This window comes from Choloepus didactylus, chromosome 15 (genome assembly GCF_015220235.1).
Source record: "Choloepus didactylus isolate mChoDid1 chromosome 15, mChoDid1.pri, whole genome shotgun sequence".
Taxonomy (NCBI): domain Eukaryota; kingdom Metazoa; phylum Chordata; class Mammalia; order Pilosa; family Megalonychidae; genus Choloepus; species Choloepus didactylus.
The window spans coordinates 82,759,728-82,776,606 of record NC_051321.1 but is presented as its reverse complement, the minus strand read 5'-3'; the positions used below and the strand labels follow the sequence as shown (position 1 = coordinate 82,776,606).

Below are 16,879 nucleotides of genomic sequence, written 5' to 3'. Positions count from 1 at the left end.
AAATCTCTCAGCCTTCCACGTTGCCTTCAAATTCCCATTGAAAACTTGGACAGGGAGCTTGTAACATCCTGGTTGCTGTCCTCATTACACAGTATTTTATTAAAATTGCACTTAGCACCTGCTGCCAATTACCTGGCTCTGGTGGGAGAGCTGAGTCCTGATGAAATCTGCACACCCCCCCCCCCCGTTCAGCTCGCCATCACCCCAGCCCCAAGGAGGGGCTCATCTGTCTTCATCAGGCCTGGCTGTCCTCACCCCGGAGCAGCCTGGCACCCCGGTCTCCTCCAGGGAGGGAGCGAGGACGGTGAGTGCCAAGAGTCCCGGCCACCAGCCACAGCCTCTGCTGTGCCCAGAGAGCCACTTGTATTCACTTCTGTTCCCCCTGATTATTGTCCTTGGGTTTACACGGGGCCACAGACAGCCAGACACGGGCCACCCCACCAGGCCATGAAACTCTACAGGTTGGGGGGGCCCATGACACGGGGGGTGCCGAGTCTTATGAGACACGGGCAGTCCCGTGGCCACGGCGGGGTGCTGTGGGGCCGTTTAGCGAGCACCTGCTGTGGCCAGGTGCTGGGCCCACCCCTGACCCGATCCCCACGGTGGCTCCAGGAGGCCCAGCTTCACAGGCTTTCCTTCCATCTCACACTGGCTCGGGCTCACTTACCCAGAAATCCGGAAGTCCTGTCTTTCTGCCCCCAAACCCGTCACATGGATTCCCCACTCACCCCAGCCTCTGTCAGATGCTTGAGAAAATGGTACCTTGTCAGCAACTTTCCCTTCCGGAAGACCCTCCCTGGCCTGGCTTCCCCTTCATCATGAGGCCACATCAGTCAATTCCAAAGCTAACAGGATCTGATTCAAACAGGATTGATGATTAGATGTAGCCGGGTGTATGTCTGTCTGTGGGTCTGTGTGTCTGTGATACTTAGTGCTCAGTACTGGGCTGTGGAATAAGTGGATTAAGAGTGGAAACGCCTGGCTTGCGGGGTCCCGAGCTGGACTGGGGTTCCCTGTGATCTGGACGCGTCGCTCCCCGAAGCTCGGTCTCTGCCTGGTTTGAAGCCACAGAGCTGCCCCCCGCAAGCCCCCTCCCCAGGTGACTCTCTGGCCCTTGCTCCAGCCCTTTCATTGGATGGATGAGAAGAGCTCAACTCTCTAGGGAGTCCACACCTGCCCAGTGAACCAGCGAAAGCTGCAGCACAAAAACACTGCCCTTGGACAGCGAAACGGGGGCCCCGGTGCCTGGAGGGGAGAGCCGGGTCCTTCCTGCCGAGGGGCACTCATGGACGGAGCCAAGACACCAGAGCAGGGAGGGAAGGGCCACCTCCCTTCTGTCCTGCCCAGTCCCAGTTTCCAGATGGGCCTAGACCTCAGCTCTGAGACCCCAAGACCCTGCATGGACAAACAGTTTCTGCCTCGACTTCTCTCAGTGGCCTGACCCCCTCCCCCAGGGGGTCAGATCCCAGAGTTCCCAGAAGGAGGAATTCTGCAGCTTCAGCTCACACTCTCCCTGACAGCCAGCCCCATAGTCACATAAGTCCGTCCCTTGCCACAAATGTCTTAATATGTCTCCTACTAGTTCTGTCTCTGACCAATACACCCCAGAGCCACCACGTTCCCCGCCCCAGCCCTTTCCTCTGAGGCTGCTAATCCCTGTAAACTCTCTCTCTCAGGTGTGGTGGGGAACTCAGTGCCCTCAATGCTATGTCCAAAGCACGGCTCACCCTCCCCTCAGGAGCGAGACGCTGGGATTCCACTGCCCAGGGCCAGCTGGCAGGTCCAGCCTCCCCTTGGCCCACGGTGGCTCATTTAGCGCGTGGGCCTCCAGCCCACAGGTGCCCATAACCCCATATGGCAACTCAGCGCGAAGCAGACAGAGGCGCCCCTGCCTCAACACACACCCGCTGGGACATCATCGTATCCAAGGGCCGGGGCTGGGCCAGGAGGGACTCCTGGGGCCGCTCCTCTCCCGCGATGGCAGGCAGGGGCAACCCAAGCCAGCAAGGGCCGGTGGGCCTGGAGGGCTTAACCACTCTGCAGGGCCACCTGTCCTGGTGCCGGAGTTGTCCTCCCCACCCCTTCCTGCTTTGACGGGTCTGGGCTCTCTAGCAGGTCGAACAGGAGGGTGTCACGGTTAAGGGGAGCTCCCACTTCAACCCAGACCCTGATGCAGAGACCCTCTACAACGCCATGAAAGGCATAGGTGAGTGGGCATCCGCGGCCAGGGGCTGCCAGGGGGCAGCCAGGAAGGGCGGGGTCTCCCCACTGCACCCTGAGACTGATCCCAGCCCCGAAAGAGTCACACGGGCCCCAGCGTCCCCAGCAGTGGTCTGCACACAGAACCCCCCATGACCCCCAAGACCAGAGGGGGGGAGGATGGTTGTGACTTCCTGGATGTGGTGGTCCCATCTGCTGTGTTCTTGTACGTGTGACATTTGACTCTGGCTCAGATGTCTCACCCTGAAATGGCCCCAAGAATGCAGCACCGAAGTGCAGCTGTGAAGTTTGGATGGGCTGACGCCTGTCAGTGCCTGGCCCAGCGCCCGGCACACCAGAGATGGGGGGGGTCTACAGGGCTGGGCTGGGGCCTGGGAACACCCAGCCATGCAGGCTCCCTCCTGCCCCTTGCTGGCTACCTGTGCAGTGGCCCCCCTCGACTCTCCAGCATCCGTCCGGTGCTCCCCTGGCTTTTCTCTGTTCCAGCAAGAGGCTGGCTGGTAGGAGGATTGGGGGAGTCTGGCCCAGAAAGCCCCCAAGGGTCCCACAGCAAGTGGTGTTTCCACCCCAGGCAGGGTGGGCCCCTGGCTGACTCTGCATGGTACATGGGGCCATGAGCGAGAACCACCCTACAAGGCGTTTCATGCCCTCTACTTCCTGGGAAATCTTTACTATCATGTCTGTTTCACAGATGCCAAAACTGAGGCTCAGGGAGCTGACACTTCTTGCCTGAGGCCACACAGGCTGAGAGTAGCAGGGCTCAGTCCCGACCTTCTCCCACCGGGCCCTGCAGCCACCAACTAGGAAGGCCAGGCCAGGAGCCCCATTTGTCCAGTCTAGAGGCCCAGGGATGGGTGGCATGTGCAGAAAACCCCGTGTTTCTCAGATTCTGTCACCCCAAGGCTGGGCCTGGCCGCACCCCAACATCGCACAGTGGGAGGTGGGGATGGAGAGAGACAGCGGGTCTGTTCCAGTGTCTTGTCTGCACCATGAAAGTCATCAGCGTTTGGAGCGATCCAGGAGGCGTTTCCACATTGCCTGGCCATGAGGCAGCTGCCCTTCCTCCCCGCAGTCATCAGCCCTTCTCAGTGCAGGGGCTTGGGGTTCGTGCCGGACACCCCCACAGGCACCAACGAGCAGGCCGTCATTGACGTCCTCACCAAGAGAAGCAACGCGTAGCGGCAGCAGATCGCTAAGTCCTTCAAGGCTCAGTTCGGCAAGGTAAAGGGGGAGTCGTGATGGGGAGGGGTATTGGGAGAGTGGGGGATGGGGGGGTTGCTTGCTTCCAGAGACAGCCTGGCAGGCAGCTCTTACTGGATAAGGCCCTTCCCTAGAGGCCACCCCACTGGAAACACAGCTCTCACCTCATCCCTCCACCTCTCAGAAGCTTCGTGAGGGGGTTGCCAGATTCAGCAATAAAAACAAGATGTCCAGTTAAATTTGAATTTCAGATAAACAACAACAACAAAAATATAGTATAAATATGTCCCGAACAGCATGCCACAAAATTATTCATTGTTTGTCTGGAATTCAAATGCAACTACCGTGCTTTGTCCAACAACCTTATTTACCACTCCAAGGGTCCCGGCTGTCTGCAGTCTGACCTCCCTTTCCTTCCAACCTTCTCTCTCTCTCTCAATGCTTCCCCAGCCCCAGTTTCTGGGAGTCTCCTTCAGCTCAAAGCATCCTTTGGAGAGTCAATGCAGGGTGGTCAGTGACAAAGCACAAGCATTCGGTTGGAGAAACCAGTATGCATTTTTAACAATTTTTTACAATGAATGCATGGTTCTCTGCATTCATCTTTTGGGGAGAGTGATGCCAGAGAGATTATGTAAGTCTCCCAAGGATCCAGAGCTTGGAAGCCACAAGGTTGAGATTTAAATCCAGGTCTCAACAAGCCCTGTGCAGATCAGCTAGAGTGGCACTGTGGCTCCATGTAGAAATAGGTGGGTACTCTTAGCAGGAGACAATCACTCATTTACTGAGCACCCGTGGGCTCTGTGAGGGGTTTTCATGGAGAGCCACCCAGGTGTGGTGCCGGCCTTAGAGCTTGCAGCCTGGTGAGTGACAGGAACACTGAGTGCAGATGCTGGGTCGGCACCATGCTGAGTGCTAAGTCTCTGCTCGCACAACTCCCAGTCAGTCTTCTACACCATAGTATGAAATAGGAAGGCCGTCATCCCTATTTAACAGCTAAGGCTATCGATGCTTAGAGAGAAATAGACCCCATAAAACCCAGCCAACCCATGGCAGAACCTGCGTGGGCATCCAGCCAGATCCCCTCGGCCACCCACCACGCTGCTGCCTGCACCAAGTTGGCCCGGCCTGCAGGTCATCGTCTGTCTTTGCTCCTGCATTAGGACCTCACCGAGAACTTGAAGTCAGAGCTGAGTGGCAATTTCGAGAGACTCATGGTGGCCCTCATGTACCCGCCATACAGATAAGAAGCCAAGGAAATGCATGATGCCATGGAAGTGAGGGGCTGGAGGGAGGGTGGGGCATGATGGGGGGCCCCTGAGGGTATGATGGGCAGGGCAGGTGGGCAAAGGTGACCAAGGCGGGGGGAAGGGCTAGGGGCTGGAGTGGATTGGCAAGGGGCAGGAACACTCTCAAGGACTCAATGGAGAGGGGTGCCGGGGGTCCCTTGCTTCCCAAGAAGCCTGGCCCTTGGAGTCCTGAGCTCCTCTTGCACTCTGGGCAGCTCCATTTGGAAGGGTTGCTGGGCAGATCCCGGCTGAGCCCAGGGAGCTTGCAGCCTGCTGCACCCAGATGACCCGTCTCTGCTGTGGCAGGTCAGTGGTGGAGCCCAACCAGTATTTCTCAGGCGCCGTAGACCAGGTGGAATTAGAGCCCAACCTGGGAGATGCTGGGCGCGTCACTCGATTTCCCTGCCCCTCCTGCCACTCCGTTGTACTTTGCAGCAAGGATTAGGAGGAAGGCAAAGTGTGTCGAAGGCACCGGGCACTTGGCCTATGCTACCTTTAATATGGCAAGGGGATTCGTATCTACAGAAGAGGATGGTTAGGCTCAGAAAAGTGAGGGGACGTGTCCAAGAGCCACTCCCTGCCCATCACTGTGCCTCGGTGTCCATCATGCAAAAATCCGCATGTGATCACCTGTATCCTCCCCCCGTGAGCGCGTTCTCTCTAAGCCTCAGCCGTCCTGAAGAGGGAGGGGTGGGCAGAGCAGGGGAGCACGGGCAGGGGTCTCCAGCAAGCAGAGTGTTCTGCCCACAGGGCTTAGGAACCAAAGAGGGCGTCATCATTGAAATCCTGGACTCTCGGACCAAGAGCCAGCTTCAGGAGATAATGAAGGCATATGAGGAGGGTAGGTGGCCTGCAAAGGGGTGGTGGAGGCCTGATCCGAAGGCTCCGTTGCTGATGGTCAGAGCTGTGGCAGCCTGGCAGGGGCCAAGAGAACACACTGGAAGGGATCCTTTCTGGGCTTTTCCATGCATAGTCCTGGGCATCTAGTGTATGCCAAGTTTGAGCCTAATGCTGGATAGGACGTGACTCCTCTTGATCCCTGAGTCCCCAAGCTCACTGGCTGCTGGGAGAGAGGCACACGTCCAATAACTCTGACATGGAAGATCACGCAGAGTTGACGGCTATGAGCTGGGCACAGGCTGCCGCAAGGGACCGCAGCGAAATCTGCCAGGGCCTTCTCGTGGTGGGGTGCAGGCCCCCAGCCGGTTCTCGGGAAGGGTCTGCAGGCTGCACCGCCAAAGTGTGATGACATGAGCCTGAGTCGCCTGCCCCTGGCTTGGCCCATCTTTGAACTTGGTTGGGGGTCTGCATCGGTTCCTCGGTCTGAAGGCCCAGCAGGTGGTGGAGCCTCTGCCTTTCAGACACGGGGGCTCGGCATCCACCCCCGTGCCAAGGACCTGCTCCCTGGAAGGCCTTCATCCAGAGAAGGGTGGGAAAGGGTTTAGGAGGAGAAGAGCAGCCCGGGAAGGCCCTGGGTCTGCCTGCCTCACGGTCCTGTTCCGTCTGCAGACTTTGGGTCCACACTAGAGAAAGACATCCAAGCAGACACGAGAGGCTACGTGGAGAGGATCCTGGTGTGCCTCCTGCAGGTAGCACGGCCCAGCTTCTGGGGAACCCGGGGATCAGCTCTTGAGCTGGGTGGGGCCCGGGCTCACTGTGTGCGTCTCAGCATGGTGGACGGTCCTGACTGCAGAGCCCCACAGCAATTATCCCCAAAAGGAGGAGGAGGGTATAAGGGGGAGGAAGGAGCCCTGGAAGGGGAGGAGGGTGCCCTGGGGAGGGGAGAGGGAAGCCCCTTCACTGCATGGGTCCCCCATGGCAGGCCATGCCAGGACTTCATTACCCTCATCTCGCTGCTCCCGACTCCCTCTGGGGCAGCTCCTCAACTCCCATTTCATGGATGAGAAGCAGAAGCTGGGAGAAAATGCCTGACTTGCTGGAGTACCATGGCCAGGTGGCCAGAGCCCCCCACTCTGAGAGCGTGCCCCATCCCTTTGTCCCCCACCTGGCCAGCCTGCCGACTGTCTTACAGAGCACCCCCCTTGTCCCCAGGGCAGCCGCGATGACATCAGCAGCTTTGTGGACCCAGCCTTGGCCCTCCAAGACGCCCAGGTGAGGCTGCACCTTGGTGTCACCCCAGCCCTCCACCCAGGACCCAGGGCGGAAGCCTGGAAGCCACATCTGGCCCCCTACCCAAGGCCTGTCTGACATTGGGCTGGGCCCACCGGCTCCCCAGGGGCCTTGCTATTTGAGGAGGAATGAAAGTTACAAGGGTTGGAGAAGCACTGGAGGGCCATCCCAGAGGACGGGTCCAGGGAGCTGGGGCAGCCGGGCCTTGGGGGACAGGGCGTGTGCACAGATCTGCACATCTAGGTGGCAGCTCTTGGGCTACTCAGCGCTGCAGGAGAGTGAGCGAAGCCCCCGGGGGACTCTAGGGTACCTCCTGGGCCTGGACCAAGAAGAGGTTTCCAACCAGCAGAGCCGCTGGAGAGAGGAGCTCAGGCGGCCATGAGCCCCATGCAGGAGGGGGTGCGGCTGTTCCCCCCCCCAGCCCTGCGACTCGGGCCCACCCCCCTTTCCCTCCCTCACCTGCTCTCTGTGTGTGTGCAGGATCTGTACGCGGCCGGGGAGAAGATCCTTGGAACCGACGAGATGAAATTCATCACCATCCTGACCACGCGGAGTGCCACCCACCTGATGCGGGGTATGGGGGCCTGCAGGAAGGGTCCGAGGAGGCGGCGGGAGAGGTGGGGCCAAGGGCGGGGCCATGCTGGCGCCTTCTGTATGTCCCTCCCATAGGGGACAGATGTCCAGGGTGAAAGTGTCCAGGATCCAGCCATGGAGGTGAGAGGTGGGGACTGCACGTCTCCTGGCAGGATCTGAACCAAGATGCAGGGAGAGCGCCACGTGTGGCTGGTTGCGCCCTGATTGCGGCCCTCTCTCCTCAGTGTTCGAGGAATACGAGAAAATCGCCAACAAGAGCATCGAGGACAGTGTCAAGAGTGAGACCCACAGCTCGCTGGAGGAGGCCATGCTGACTGTCGGTGAGCGAGCAGAGCCCGGGTGCACAGACTCACGTGTGCCTGCAGGCCGTGGGGCTGCACCAAACAGCCAGGCCCAGGGAGGCTGCAACAAGCTCTTGATCCCTGGGCACCTTCAGGACCCCGGATGTCTAATGCTCTTCCCCGCCCAGGGTCTTCAGTGTGCTGGGTCCCACCAGGGATCATCCTTTCCCCAGTGCTCTGCGATTGTGTGTATGTGTGCAGGTGGGTGCATGTGTGCCCGTGGATGTGCACGTGTGTCCATGTGTGTGCACCACTGTATCTGGGCCCTGGGCTCACTCGGGCATCCTCATGGTGAGTTTTCTTGGTTGTGGTTGTGAAGCCCCAGGGAAAGGCAATTTTCCAGGCCTCAGCCTGGGGCCTGGTCCCTGGTCCCAGTCTTAGTTGCAGATTGAGGAACTGATCATGTGTGGTTTGAGTCCAAACTCAGTGACTGATGGTCTGAGGCTGGGGAACCTTGCGAACCAGTCCAAAAATACAAGGTCAGGTCCACTTTGGAGGACCTTTCCAGGACATATTTAGGGTCCAGAGCTAAGATCACAGTTAGGAAAATTAGTGCAGAGGGTAAACTGAGGCTCAGAAGAGACCCCTCTTCCCCTCATCCCACAAGAGGGTGCACTATCAGGACTCCTTGCACCGGGGGTGTCCTTGCACCGGGGGTCTCGCCTCTACCCCCGACTGTTCCGTGTTGTGCAGAGCCGCCCACCAAGCCCAGAGCTCTGGCCCCATTCCTCCGGGATCTACTGAGACATCTGAGACCCTTGTTGACTTTGACGCTGTGATAAAATCCTGCTGATGCTGGGGCATCTAAACATAACCCAGCTCCAATCTCAGCTTCTGAAGTCAGCCCAGGCCCCCGTTTTGACAACCCCCTGAATAACATTCTCTGGCAGGGAAAGGAGAGGGCATGCAGGGCCCTTTGTCCTGGGCCCATCAGAGCCATCTCTCCTGGGGCATCACTCGCACAGATGAGGGACGTGCGAGTCAGGGAGGTCAGGCAACCCGAAGCCACCTGGCTGCATCAAGGCCGAATTTGCACCCAAGCCTGCCTCCCATCCTTCCCGACTGGGGGGCCAAGGCACCCCAAGTGGCACCCCTAGCAGTGAGCCTGGGACCTGCACTCTGGGCCCCATGGTCCTCTGGGCTGAGCCCCCTTATCTGGGGGGATTCAGCATGCATGGGGCCTGCCATCTTTGGGGCCAACCCATGTGACACAGCACTCGGAGGCCAATGGCCACCATCACTGGCTGGAGCTGAGTGGCTGCATTCCTGGTGGAGCTGAACCTGGGGGAAAGACCCTGGACTCCAGCCATCTGCTGGCAGCCAGAGCTGGTGGTCTCTAGACAATCCCTGCAGGCCACGTGCACGTCACGTCTCACCCTCCACCTGCCCAGCCTCCTTCCTTGTCCCACCCCAGTGGAGACACCTGCCCACTTGTGCAACTAGGCAGGGCACGGGTAAATATGGCAAGCGTTGCACAAGCTAGTCCCTAAGGGCCAAGACAAGACACAAATGAATAATCTTGAACACGCTGCCACCCACCACCTCCAGCCCTTAACAGAACCTTCTGTTTGCCAGTGAAATGCACGCGGAACCTGCACAGCTACTTCGCGGAGCGGCTCTACTATGCCTTGAAGGTAACTGTTCCTTTCCCTCCTCTTCCTTCTTCCTTCTGCTCCCCTTACAAGCAGCCTACGAGGCACCAACTACAAAGCCAGGAGCTCAGAGCCAACACCATCTTCAACCCTTGGGTCCTCTCTCTTTTTCTCTCTCTCTCTTTTTTTTTAACATTTTTTATTGTGAAATATAAATATAACATATATATAGCAAAGTGATAAATTTCAAAATACAGTTCAACGGATAGTTGTAAAGGGAATGTCAAAGTATAGTGTGGGTTATAGTTCCCCAGTTTCAGGTATTTCCTTCTGGTGGTTCTAATACTCTAGAAACTAAAAAGAAATAACTATATATAATGATTTAGTAGTCATAATCATTTGTTGAATCCTAATCTCTCTGTTACAACTCCTCCTTCTGGTTTGATCATTCTCTCAATCTTCAGGAATATTTAGGCAATGGCCATTCTAACTTTGTCATGTTGAAAAGTGGTGTCGACATAATGGGGTAGGGGAATGTAACTGGTGGATGTTCTGGGAGAGACCAGTACCTCTAAGTTTCAGGGCTTATCTGGCATAGGAACAATCTGGAGGTTTTAAGTTTCTGGAAAATAAACTAAATAAGCAAAGCTTTTATAGAGTCTCAGACAGAGCCCAGGGTTTTCTTTAGGGTTTTCAGGAATACTGTTGGTTGGGCCTTGACATACCATGGCATTTTGTAATATCCGGCTGAAGCTTACATAAGAGTAATCTCCAGAATAGCCTCTCGACTGTTTGAAATCTCTTAGCCACTGAAATTGGGTCATCATCTTATCCCAAACTCTTGGGATTAGAAGTTCTGGTTCTCAGAGGAGCAGCTGAGTCTGGGGAAGGGAAACTGCATCTCAGGAGGGCTGACTGAGCGGGCACGTTCACGGGTGTGCATTATATTGGATTTTGCAAGAATCCTGCAAGATCCATGTTGGTATTTCCATCCCAGAGATGGTGAAACCAGGGCTTGGGTTCAAGGTCACACAGCTGGCAGGTGGCAGAGCCACAATCTGAGCTCCTTTGGTCCTTTCCATTGCACCACTGGCATCCTTGGGAAAGCTGGCTTTGCTGCTGGACATCACAGAAAGCTACTGTAGCAAGTTCAGGTGTGGAGGGAGATTTCACACACAGCAGCCTGGTTATCTGCACTCACCTGGGGGGCAGTGCGGGATGGCTGGTGTCGAAAAGGTGCACTTAGAGCAAAAGCAGATGCCCAAGCTGCTTGTATCAGGTGCAGGTGCAGATCTTAGTGTCTGGAACCAAATGGGAAGATAGATGGTCAAGTTCATTCCCTGAGACTACAGCCAGTCCCCTCTTTCTCTGATTTGAGGTGGCTGACACCATCTGAAGGAAGATTTGGGCAGAAAGCCCAAGCTGCTGGCACACCTGGCTGGAACTGAGAGGGGGTTTGGGATTCCCTTACCTGACACTGGGCGAGGCCAGGCGGGTCAGGAATGAAACTGCGACATGGCCCCTTTAGCTGACTCTGGTTCCATGGCTACTCTAGGAAGGAGTGTTATTCCAAGGCAGTGAGCATTTTTATGCCTTGATCCTTGAGGCTGATGTGACAAACCAAACAAACACTGCACTTTGGGGCATGTGGCTTCCCGTAAGGAAAGAGATGTGAGCAGTGAGTGAGATGAGCTTAAGGGGTGGAAACCCAAAGCCGCTAACGCATCTCTGGGTGTGCATCCCCCTCTGACACCGAAGCCCTCTCCTGCACACCCAGCCCCTCCCAGGACCCCCCAAAGCCCCGCCAGCAGATCCATCTATCACCCCAAAAGATGGATCAAAAAGGACAGAGGCACCCTTTTATTGCTGCTGTCTCGTCTCCAGGGTGCAGGGACGCGGGACAGAACGCTGATAAGAAACATCGTTTCAAGGAGCGAGATTGACTTAAATCTTATCAAGAGTCAGTTCAAGAAGATGTATGGGAAGACCGTCAGCAGCATGATCGCGGTAAGCCGGGGGCCGCAATTCCCACGGCCAGGACCCCTGCAGGCTCCAACCATTTCAGGAGTGACCTGTGTGCCCCGTCCAATGTGCAGCACCCCAGCGTGGGTAGTCATGTGGGGTGTCAGGGACAGGCAAGTAGCTCGGTGTGGCTGGAGGGCAGTGGGGGTGGGAGCACTCAGGGACCAGACCAGGGAGGCCACTGTGTCACCCCTGGGGAGCTGGCTTTGCATTAGGGTGACTGTTGCCCCTTTGGCAATGACACAGTGAACCCTTGCAGAAGGAACCATATTTGATGAGACAGTGAGAGTAAGTTATTTGGCTGGAATTGAGCCCACCACTCAATTCCAGATTTGTCGTTCTGGCAGCAGCATTTTAAGGAGGGTGACTCAGATGGGCTCCACAGATGGCCTAGCCAGATTCCTGTTGATGAATATTCTTCAGCCTACAAAATACAGAGCGTTTATCACCCTAATGTAACTTCAGAAGAAATAGTTCAATTGGCCTTTAATGCAGTGGAGTCTTTGACCATTTCATTAACCAAAAGTCAAATGCTGAGAAATATATCCCTGAGTCTTCATTTGTTATTAAGTCTGGAGGTCTCCTACCAACCTCTATTGTGAACTATGTTTTCTAAGAAACATGCAGCTTGCAACATTGTTTAAAAGACGCTGCTGCTTTAGGATGTCTGCAGGTTGGGGCAGTGGGGTGGGGTAGGGCTGGGATTATTGTTTTGTTTTGGGCATCCAGCCAGACTTTGTCAAGAAACAAATGGGCTAGACGCAAACCAGTCTGGCCTGTCGCCATGTCCAGGCCCAAATGACTTTACAACATGCAGTCTAAGCTGATGTTGCAGATTCTTTCAAACAGATGGCTACTTTTGGCAGTGGAGAAATTTCTATTCCTTTCCACCATTCCAGTTAGAACAATAGTCAGGTTTCAGAAGGACAACCACACTGTTGGGTAAAAATGGTCACTGTGGGCCCCGTCTACCAAGTAGACCCCTGATAGAGAGAGCCTTAGCATGCTTGTTATTGCCTAATCAATAAACAGCCCCTATCTAGAGGTTCACAAACCTCGCCCTGGAGATTTTTGCCTAATGTTTGTCACTCAAGAAAATCCAGTTAGAATTCATAAGTTGACCTTCTCCGTAGATATCATCAAAGCAAAAAAAATGATTTGCAATGGTAAGACCAGCTCCTGACCAGAAATGAATAGAAAATGTGTAAAACCTTAACGTATAATTTTGTTCCCATAAATTTGAAAAGGCAGACAAAATGAATGGTTTTCTAATAAAATTATAATATTACAAAAATTGTCTCTAAAACAGTAAGAAAGAAAGAAAAAAGGAGAGCGAAAGACAGGAAGAAAGAAAGGAAAGGGAAGGGAACTTAAAATGTAGTTAACCTGTCCAAAGAAGCAATCAGGTCCAAATGATCTTCTCGGCAAATTTTACAAAACTGTCAAGAACAGATAATTCCCATAAAACGTAAACTGCTTCAGAGCACAGAAAATATGGAACCTTCTCCCCAGCCCTGCCCCTTACTCCCCGTGTGGCCTTGGAGAAATCCCTGTAAAACGTGAGTTGGGTGGCTCACCCCAGCCCCTTCCCTCTGGCTCTGGGTGTGGACCCCATCAGAACCTGCCCACCAGCTGGGGCAGGGGCGCTATAGGGCTCAGTGCTTGGACCTGTCCCCTCGGTCTTCCTGGGAGGCCACATTGCTTGCCCCCGTGAGCCAGCTGCCAGGAAGGCCGGCTCTCCCCTCTCCTGGCCTCCCCACATCTCAGCAGGGACACGTCATGAGCAGCAGGGTATTAGAAGCCAGGAAACCAGCCTCAAGAGAGGCTAAGGGATGTGCATCAGCCATTCGGTCACCTGGGCCCAGAGCCCAGGCCCCTTCCTTCACGGATGGCCCAGGGCACCCCACTGTCAGCCCTGCAGGCGATGGACTTGATGGCATCAGGCACACATGGGGAAGGGCCCTGGGGCAGCTGGCAGAGAAGGGGGGAAGCCATGTGCCTTCCTGGCAAGAGCAGAACTGTCTCTGGGATTCATTCTCCACATCATCAATTCCCCACGCAGTTGGCAAGAGAATCAAAAGGAGATGCAGAGGAATAGCCTAATATGAAAACCAGGAACGGGAGCCCTTGGGTCCATGGGGGTGGAGTGGGGAGGGGACCACCCAGGGAGCACCATCACCACCACCATCATAGTCATAGAATGAGAACAGCTGCTCCTGATGGAGGGTGGCGCCAATGCCACAAGCTCTGCCCCCTTCTAACTCTCGTGTCCCTCCCGGCCCCAGGGAGACACCAGCAGTGACTACAAGAATGCCCTGCTGACCCTGGTGGGCAGTGACTCCTGAAGGCTCGGAGGAACGGGAGCCAAGGCCAAGAAGCTGGGACACCAGGGCTGGCTTGGTCCACCTTAGCTGGGGGACGGGGTCACAGCCATCCTTGCAGTCTCTGTCTCCAGTTTCCAGGAGTTTCCAGCCAGTTTTTCTGACGTAGAGAGAGGGGCCACTCTGGGGCTCCTCCCTCCACCTTGTGAGAAACAAGCACTGTTCCTAAAAAGGAATAAACCCTCACCCGATTATGGAGAAGCAATGAATTTATTCACGATCTTGCAAGAACAGGAGCCCAACCAAAATCTTGCAAGAACAGGAGCCCAACCAAAATGTGGGGATTTGGCACACAGAACAATAGACCCAGCAGTATTTGTTCCCTTCCCCTAACTGGCAAGTCCCTCCCCTGTTTCTCCAGTGGTTGGATACTTCAGAGGTTACATTCTATTGACAAGCCTATCTAGCCTGGGCAAATTTGAAACATGCAGCTGCCCAAATTGGAAACATTTGCAAAGAGTGTCCTGTGCAAGTTTGAAACATTTGAAACAAGTGTCCACCCCTCTTTTGTTCTTTAACTGCACAGCCAGTCTGAGCTAGTTTGGTAACAACTTATGAAGCTATTTTAGGAACCTCTAACCCACCCACCCCCAGTCTCCACCTTGCAAGGACAGTGGGCAGATAAACAGGAGGACCGGCCACCGGTTATAGCTTGGCTTCTTGATCCCCTGCCAGTCCCCTGAGCTGCCCCCACCCTGTGGGAAAGCTGAACTTAATCTAATTCTCACAGCCTGCCCTCCTCCCATCATTCCCAAGGGTGACTCCCAAGGCCAGTGTAGGGCCTGACAAGTTCCTTGGCTTGAAGGGGCCTGCAGGGGCTCGTGGGCTTTCTTTCCAGTTTAGCAGCTTCCGAAGCTCACCTGGTCACAAGGGCCACCTGGGCACAACTTAGACAGGTACCCTGGCCCCACTGCCATATCTACTAAGTCAGGATATCTAGGGCAGGCACCTGGCAATATGTGTTTTTTGAGAAGCATCTCAGCCAATCGGCTTTTCATCCAGCAACCACCGAGAAGGCTGTGGAGAGCCCATTTGTTTCAGAACACACACCCATCGGCACTCGCCAAGGAAGACTGAGGAAGGAACACGCAGTCCTGTGCCAATTTGGCAGTTATAGCCTTCACTTCCCAGCCTCTTCTAAAACTCTTAGGCTATGGGTGGTGTGAGAATGAGATTAAGTGTAGCTTTCACACAGGACAGGTGTGCCTAGCAGGGTGGGGCAGTTAAGGAATTGGTAGAACGTTAAAAAGACAAACTGTAATCCACAGTCAGTCCCCCTGCTTATCTTCCCGCTATCCACAGTCAGTCCCCATGCTTATCCGCCCACTATCTACTATCGTTGCAGGGTGGATCCTCGGAATAGAGGTTCTCAAAGTAGCCTAATAACTTGTTACCAAACTAGCTCAGAGTGGCTCTAAAGAGGCCTGGGCATACCCATTATAGTCACGGTGGAGATTTGTTACAGCGGTTCCTAATGTTGCCAATTTGCGCGGGAAACGTATTTCAAATTTTGCTAATTTGGGCGGGCTGCATGTTTCAAATTTGTGCCGGCTAGTTAGGCTTGTCGAATAGAATGTAACCTCTGGAGTATCCAGCCAATGAAGAAACAGGGGAGGGACTTGCAGTTAGGTTTAGGGAGTAAATGCTGCTAAATCTATTGTTCTGGGCGCCAACCCCCACATTTGGTTGGGCGCCAGTCCTTGCAAGACGGTGAATAAATTCTTTTCTTCTCCACAATCAGGTGAGGTTTGTTCCTTTTTAGGAACTGTGCTTGCTTCTCACACTCCGGAGCTGGTCAGTGAAGCCCTGGGTTAGGTAAAGGGAGAACCCAGAGGACCAAATCCTGCTGGGTGAGGGCAGGGAGGCGTGTCCTCAGTTCTGGATTCCACTTTCGCCTCCTGTGGGGTTGAGCATAACTGGGGAGGCATAGAGCTGTGTGAGCTGGACAGTCTTCCTCCAGGCACTGCTCCCAGGCCATGGTCAGTGGGCCCGGGTGGGGAGCGAGGGAATGCCAGGTACTCACAAGCAAATACATAGTAATTTCTGGAAAAACTGCAAAAAAGAAACAGGTTTTTGTGGGTCCTGGTACCCCTACCCCCCACCTCACAAAGGTCCTATGACTCCCCACCTTGCTATTGTTAACAGCCCTGCAGAGCTGCTGGTCACAAAGCCTCCACGTCAGTCTTCACAGCTATAATAACAGGCTCCCAGGGCGTGAGGGGCGGCAAACAGGCAGCCGGCGACGGGTTCCCAGAGCCAGCAGCTATTCCTGTTTGTGCGTGAGGGTCAGGTGTGGGGCGAGCAGCGAGCGGGTCTAGGTCAAAGGCGCAGGGGCGGCGGCCCATTGGCACCGGCGGAGGCAGCGCCTGGACGTGGCCGTGGTGGCCGCATGAGCCCAGCCCCGGGCTCCAATTGCGCGGTTGCCAGGGAGGAAAGCGAGATGAGGAGCCGCGCCCCCTGGGCGCCCTTCTGGGTGCTGCTGCTGCTTCTCCTGCAGCCGCAAATACCTGGCGCGGGGGGCGGGGGCAGATCCCTCCATGTTCGGGGCGGGAGGAGCATCTGGGGCCAGAACGCAGGGAATTCGCAGCAGTGCAAGCCGTCCTACCACCTCTACTTCGTCCTGGGAAAGTAAGTAGCCGGGGGGCCCCTGGAGCAGGAGCCCGGGGAGGAAGAGGTGGGCGGTGGGCCGAGCAGGACCGACCTCTGCAGGCGGCGCCCTGAGGCCCTTCCTGCCCTGGCCTGGGGACCTGGAACGCCCCGCTGCCTCCTGGGGGTGCTGTGGGCAGTCGCAGTGTCAGAAACAACCAGAGGTGTTTCCTGAGGCAGAAATAATGCTCCCGGTTTGGTTTTCAGAAACTTTTTCTTTGAAGGTTTCTACTGAGAACAAACTAAGATGCAAGGCAACAAAAGCGTTTATTTGGGGTCTTAGAATCGGCAATTACTGGAGCACAGATTCATATAGCAGCCCAAATAGTGGAGGTCTTGGCACTTCTGGGAAAGGATTCTTAAAGAAAAAGATCACATAAATTGTTTGTGGTATGTACCTAGGAGTTTAATTGTCAGGTCATATAGTAATTCTGTATTTAACTTTTTGAGAAATGGCCATACAGCTT

General features: G+C 55.2%; 2 protein-coding genes and 1 pseudogene across 2 annotated transcripts in view; all 3 read left to right on the top strand.

The window, feature by feature from the left end:
- Positions 1-2,078: 2,078 nt before the first annotated feature.
- On the top strand, positions 2,079-13,944 carry LOC119510935 (annotated as a pseudogene).
- The window catches only part of LOC119510937 (annexin A8-like protein 1), a 261,425-nt gene continuing 246,669 nt past the window's right edge, over positions 2,124-16,879 (top strand). The window contains exon 1 of the mRNA XM_037805363.1: positions 2,124-2,206. The gene's annotated coding sequence lies outside the window, so the exon portion shown is untranslated. The remainder of the gene's footprint in view (positions 2,207-16,879) is intronic.
- LOC119509952 (anthrax toxin receptor-like) overlaps positions 16,156-16,879 on the top strand; it is a 35,124-nt gene continuing 34,400 nt past the window's right edge. The window contains exon 1 of the mRNA XM_037803909.1: positions 16,156-16,394. Coding sequence (XP_037659837.1) covers positions 16,156-16,394 — 239 coding nt within the window. The remainder of the gene's footprint in view (positions 16,395-16,879) is intronic.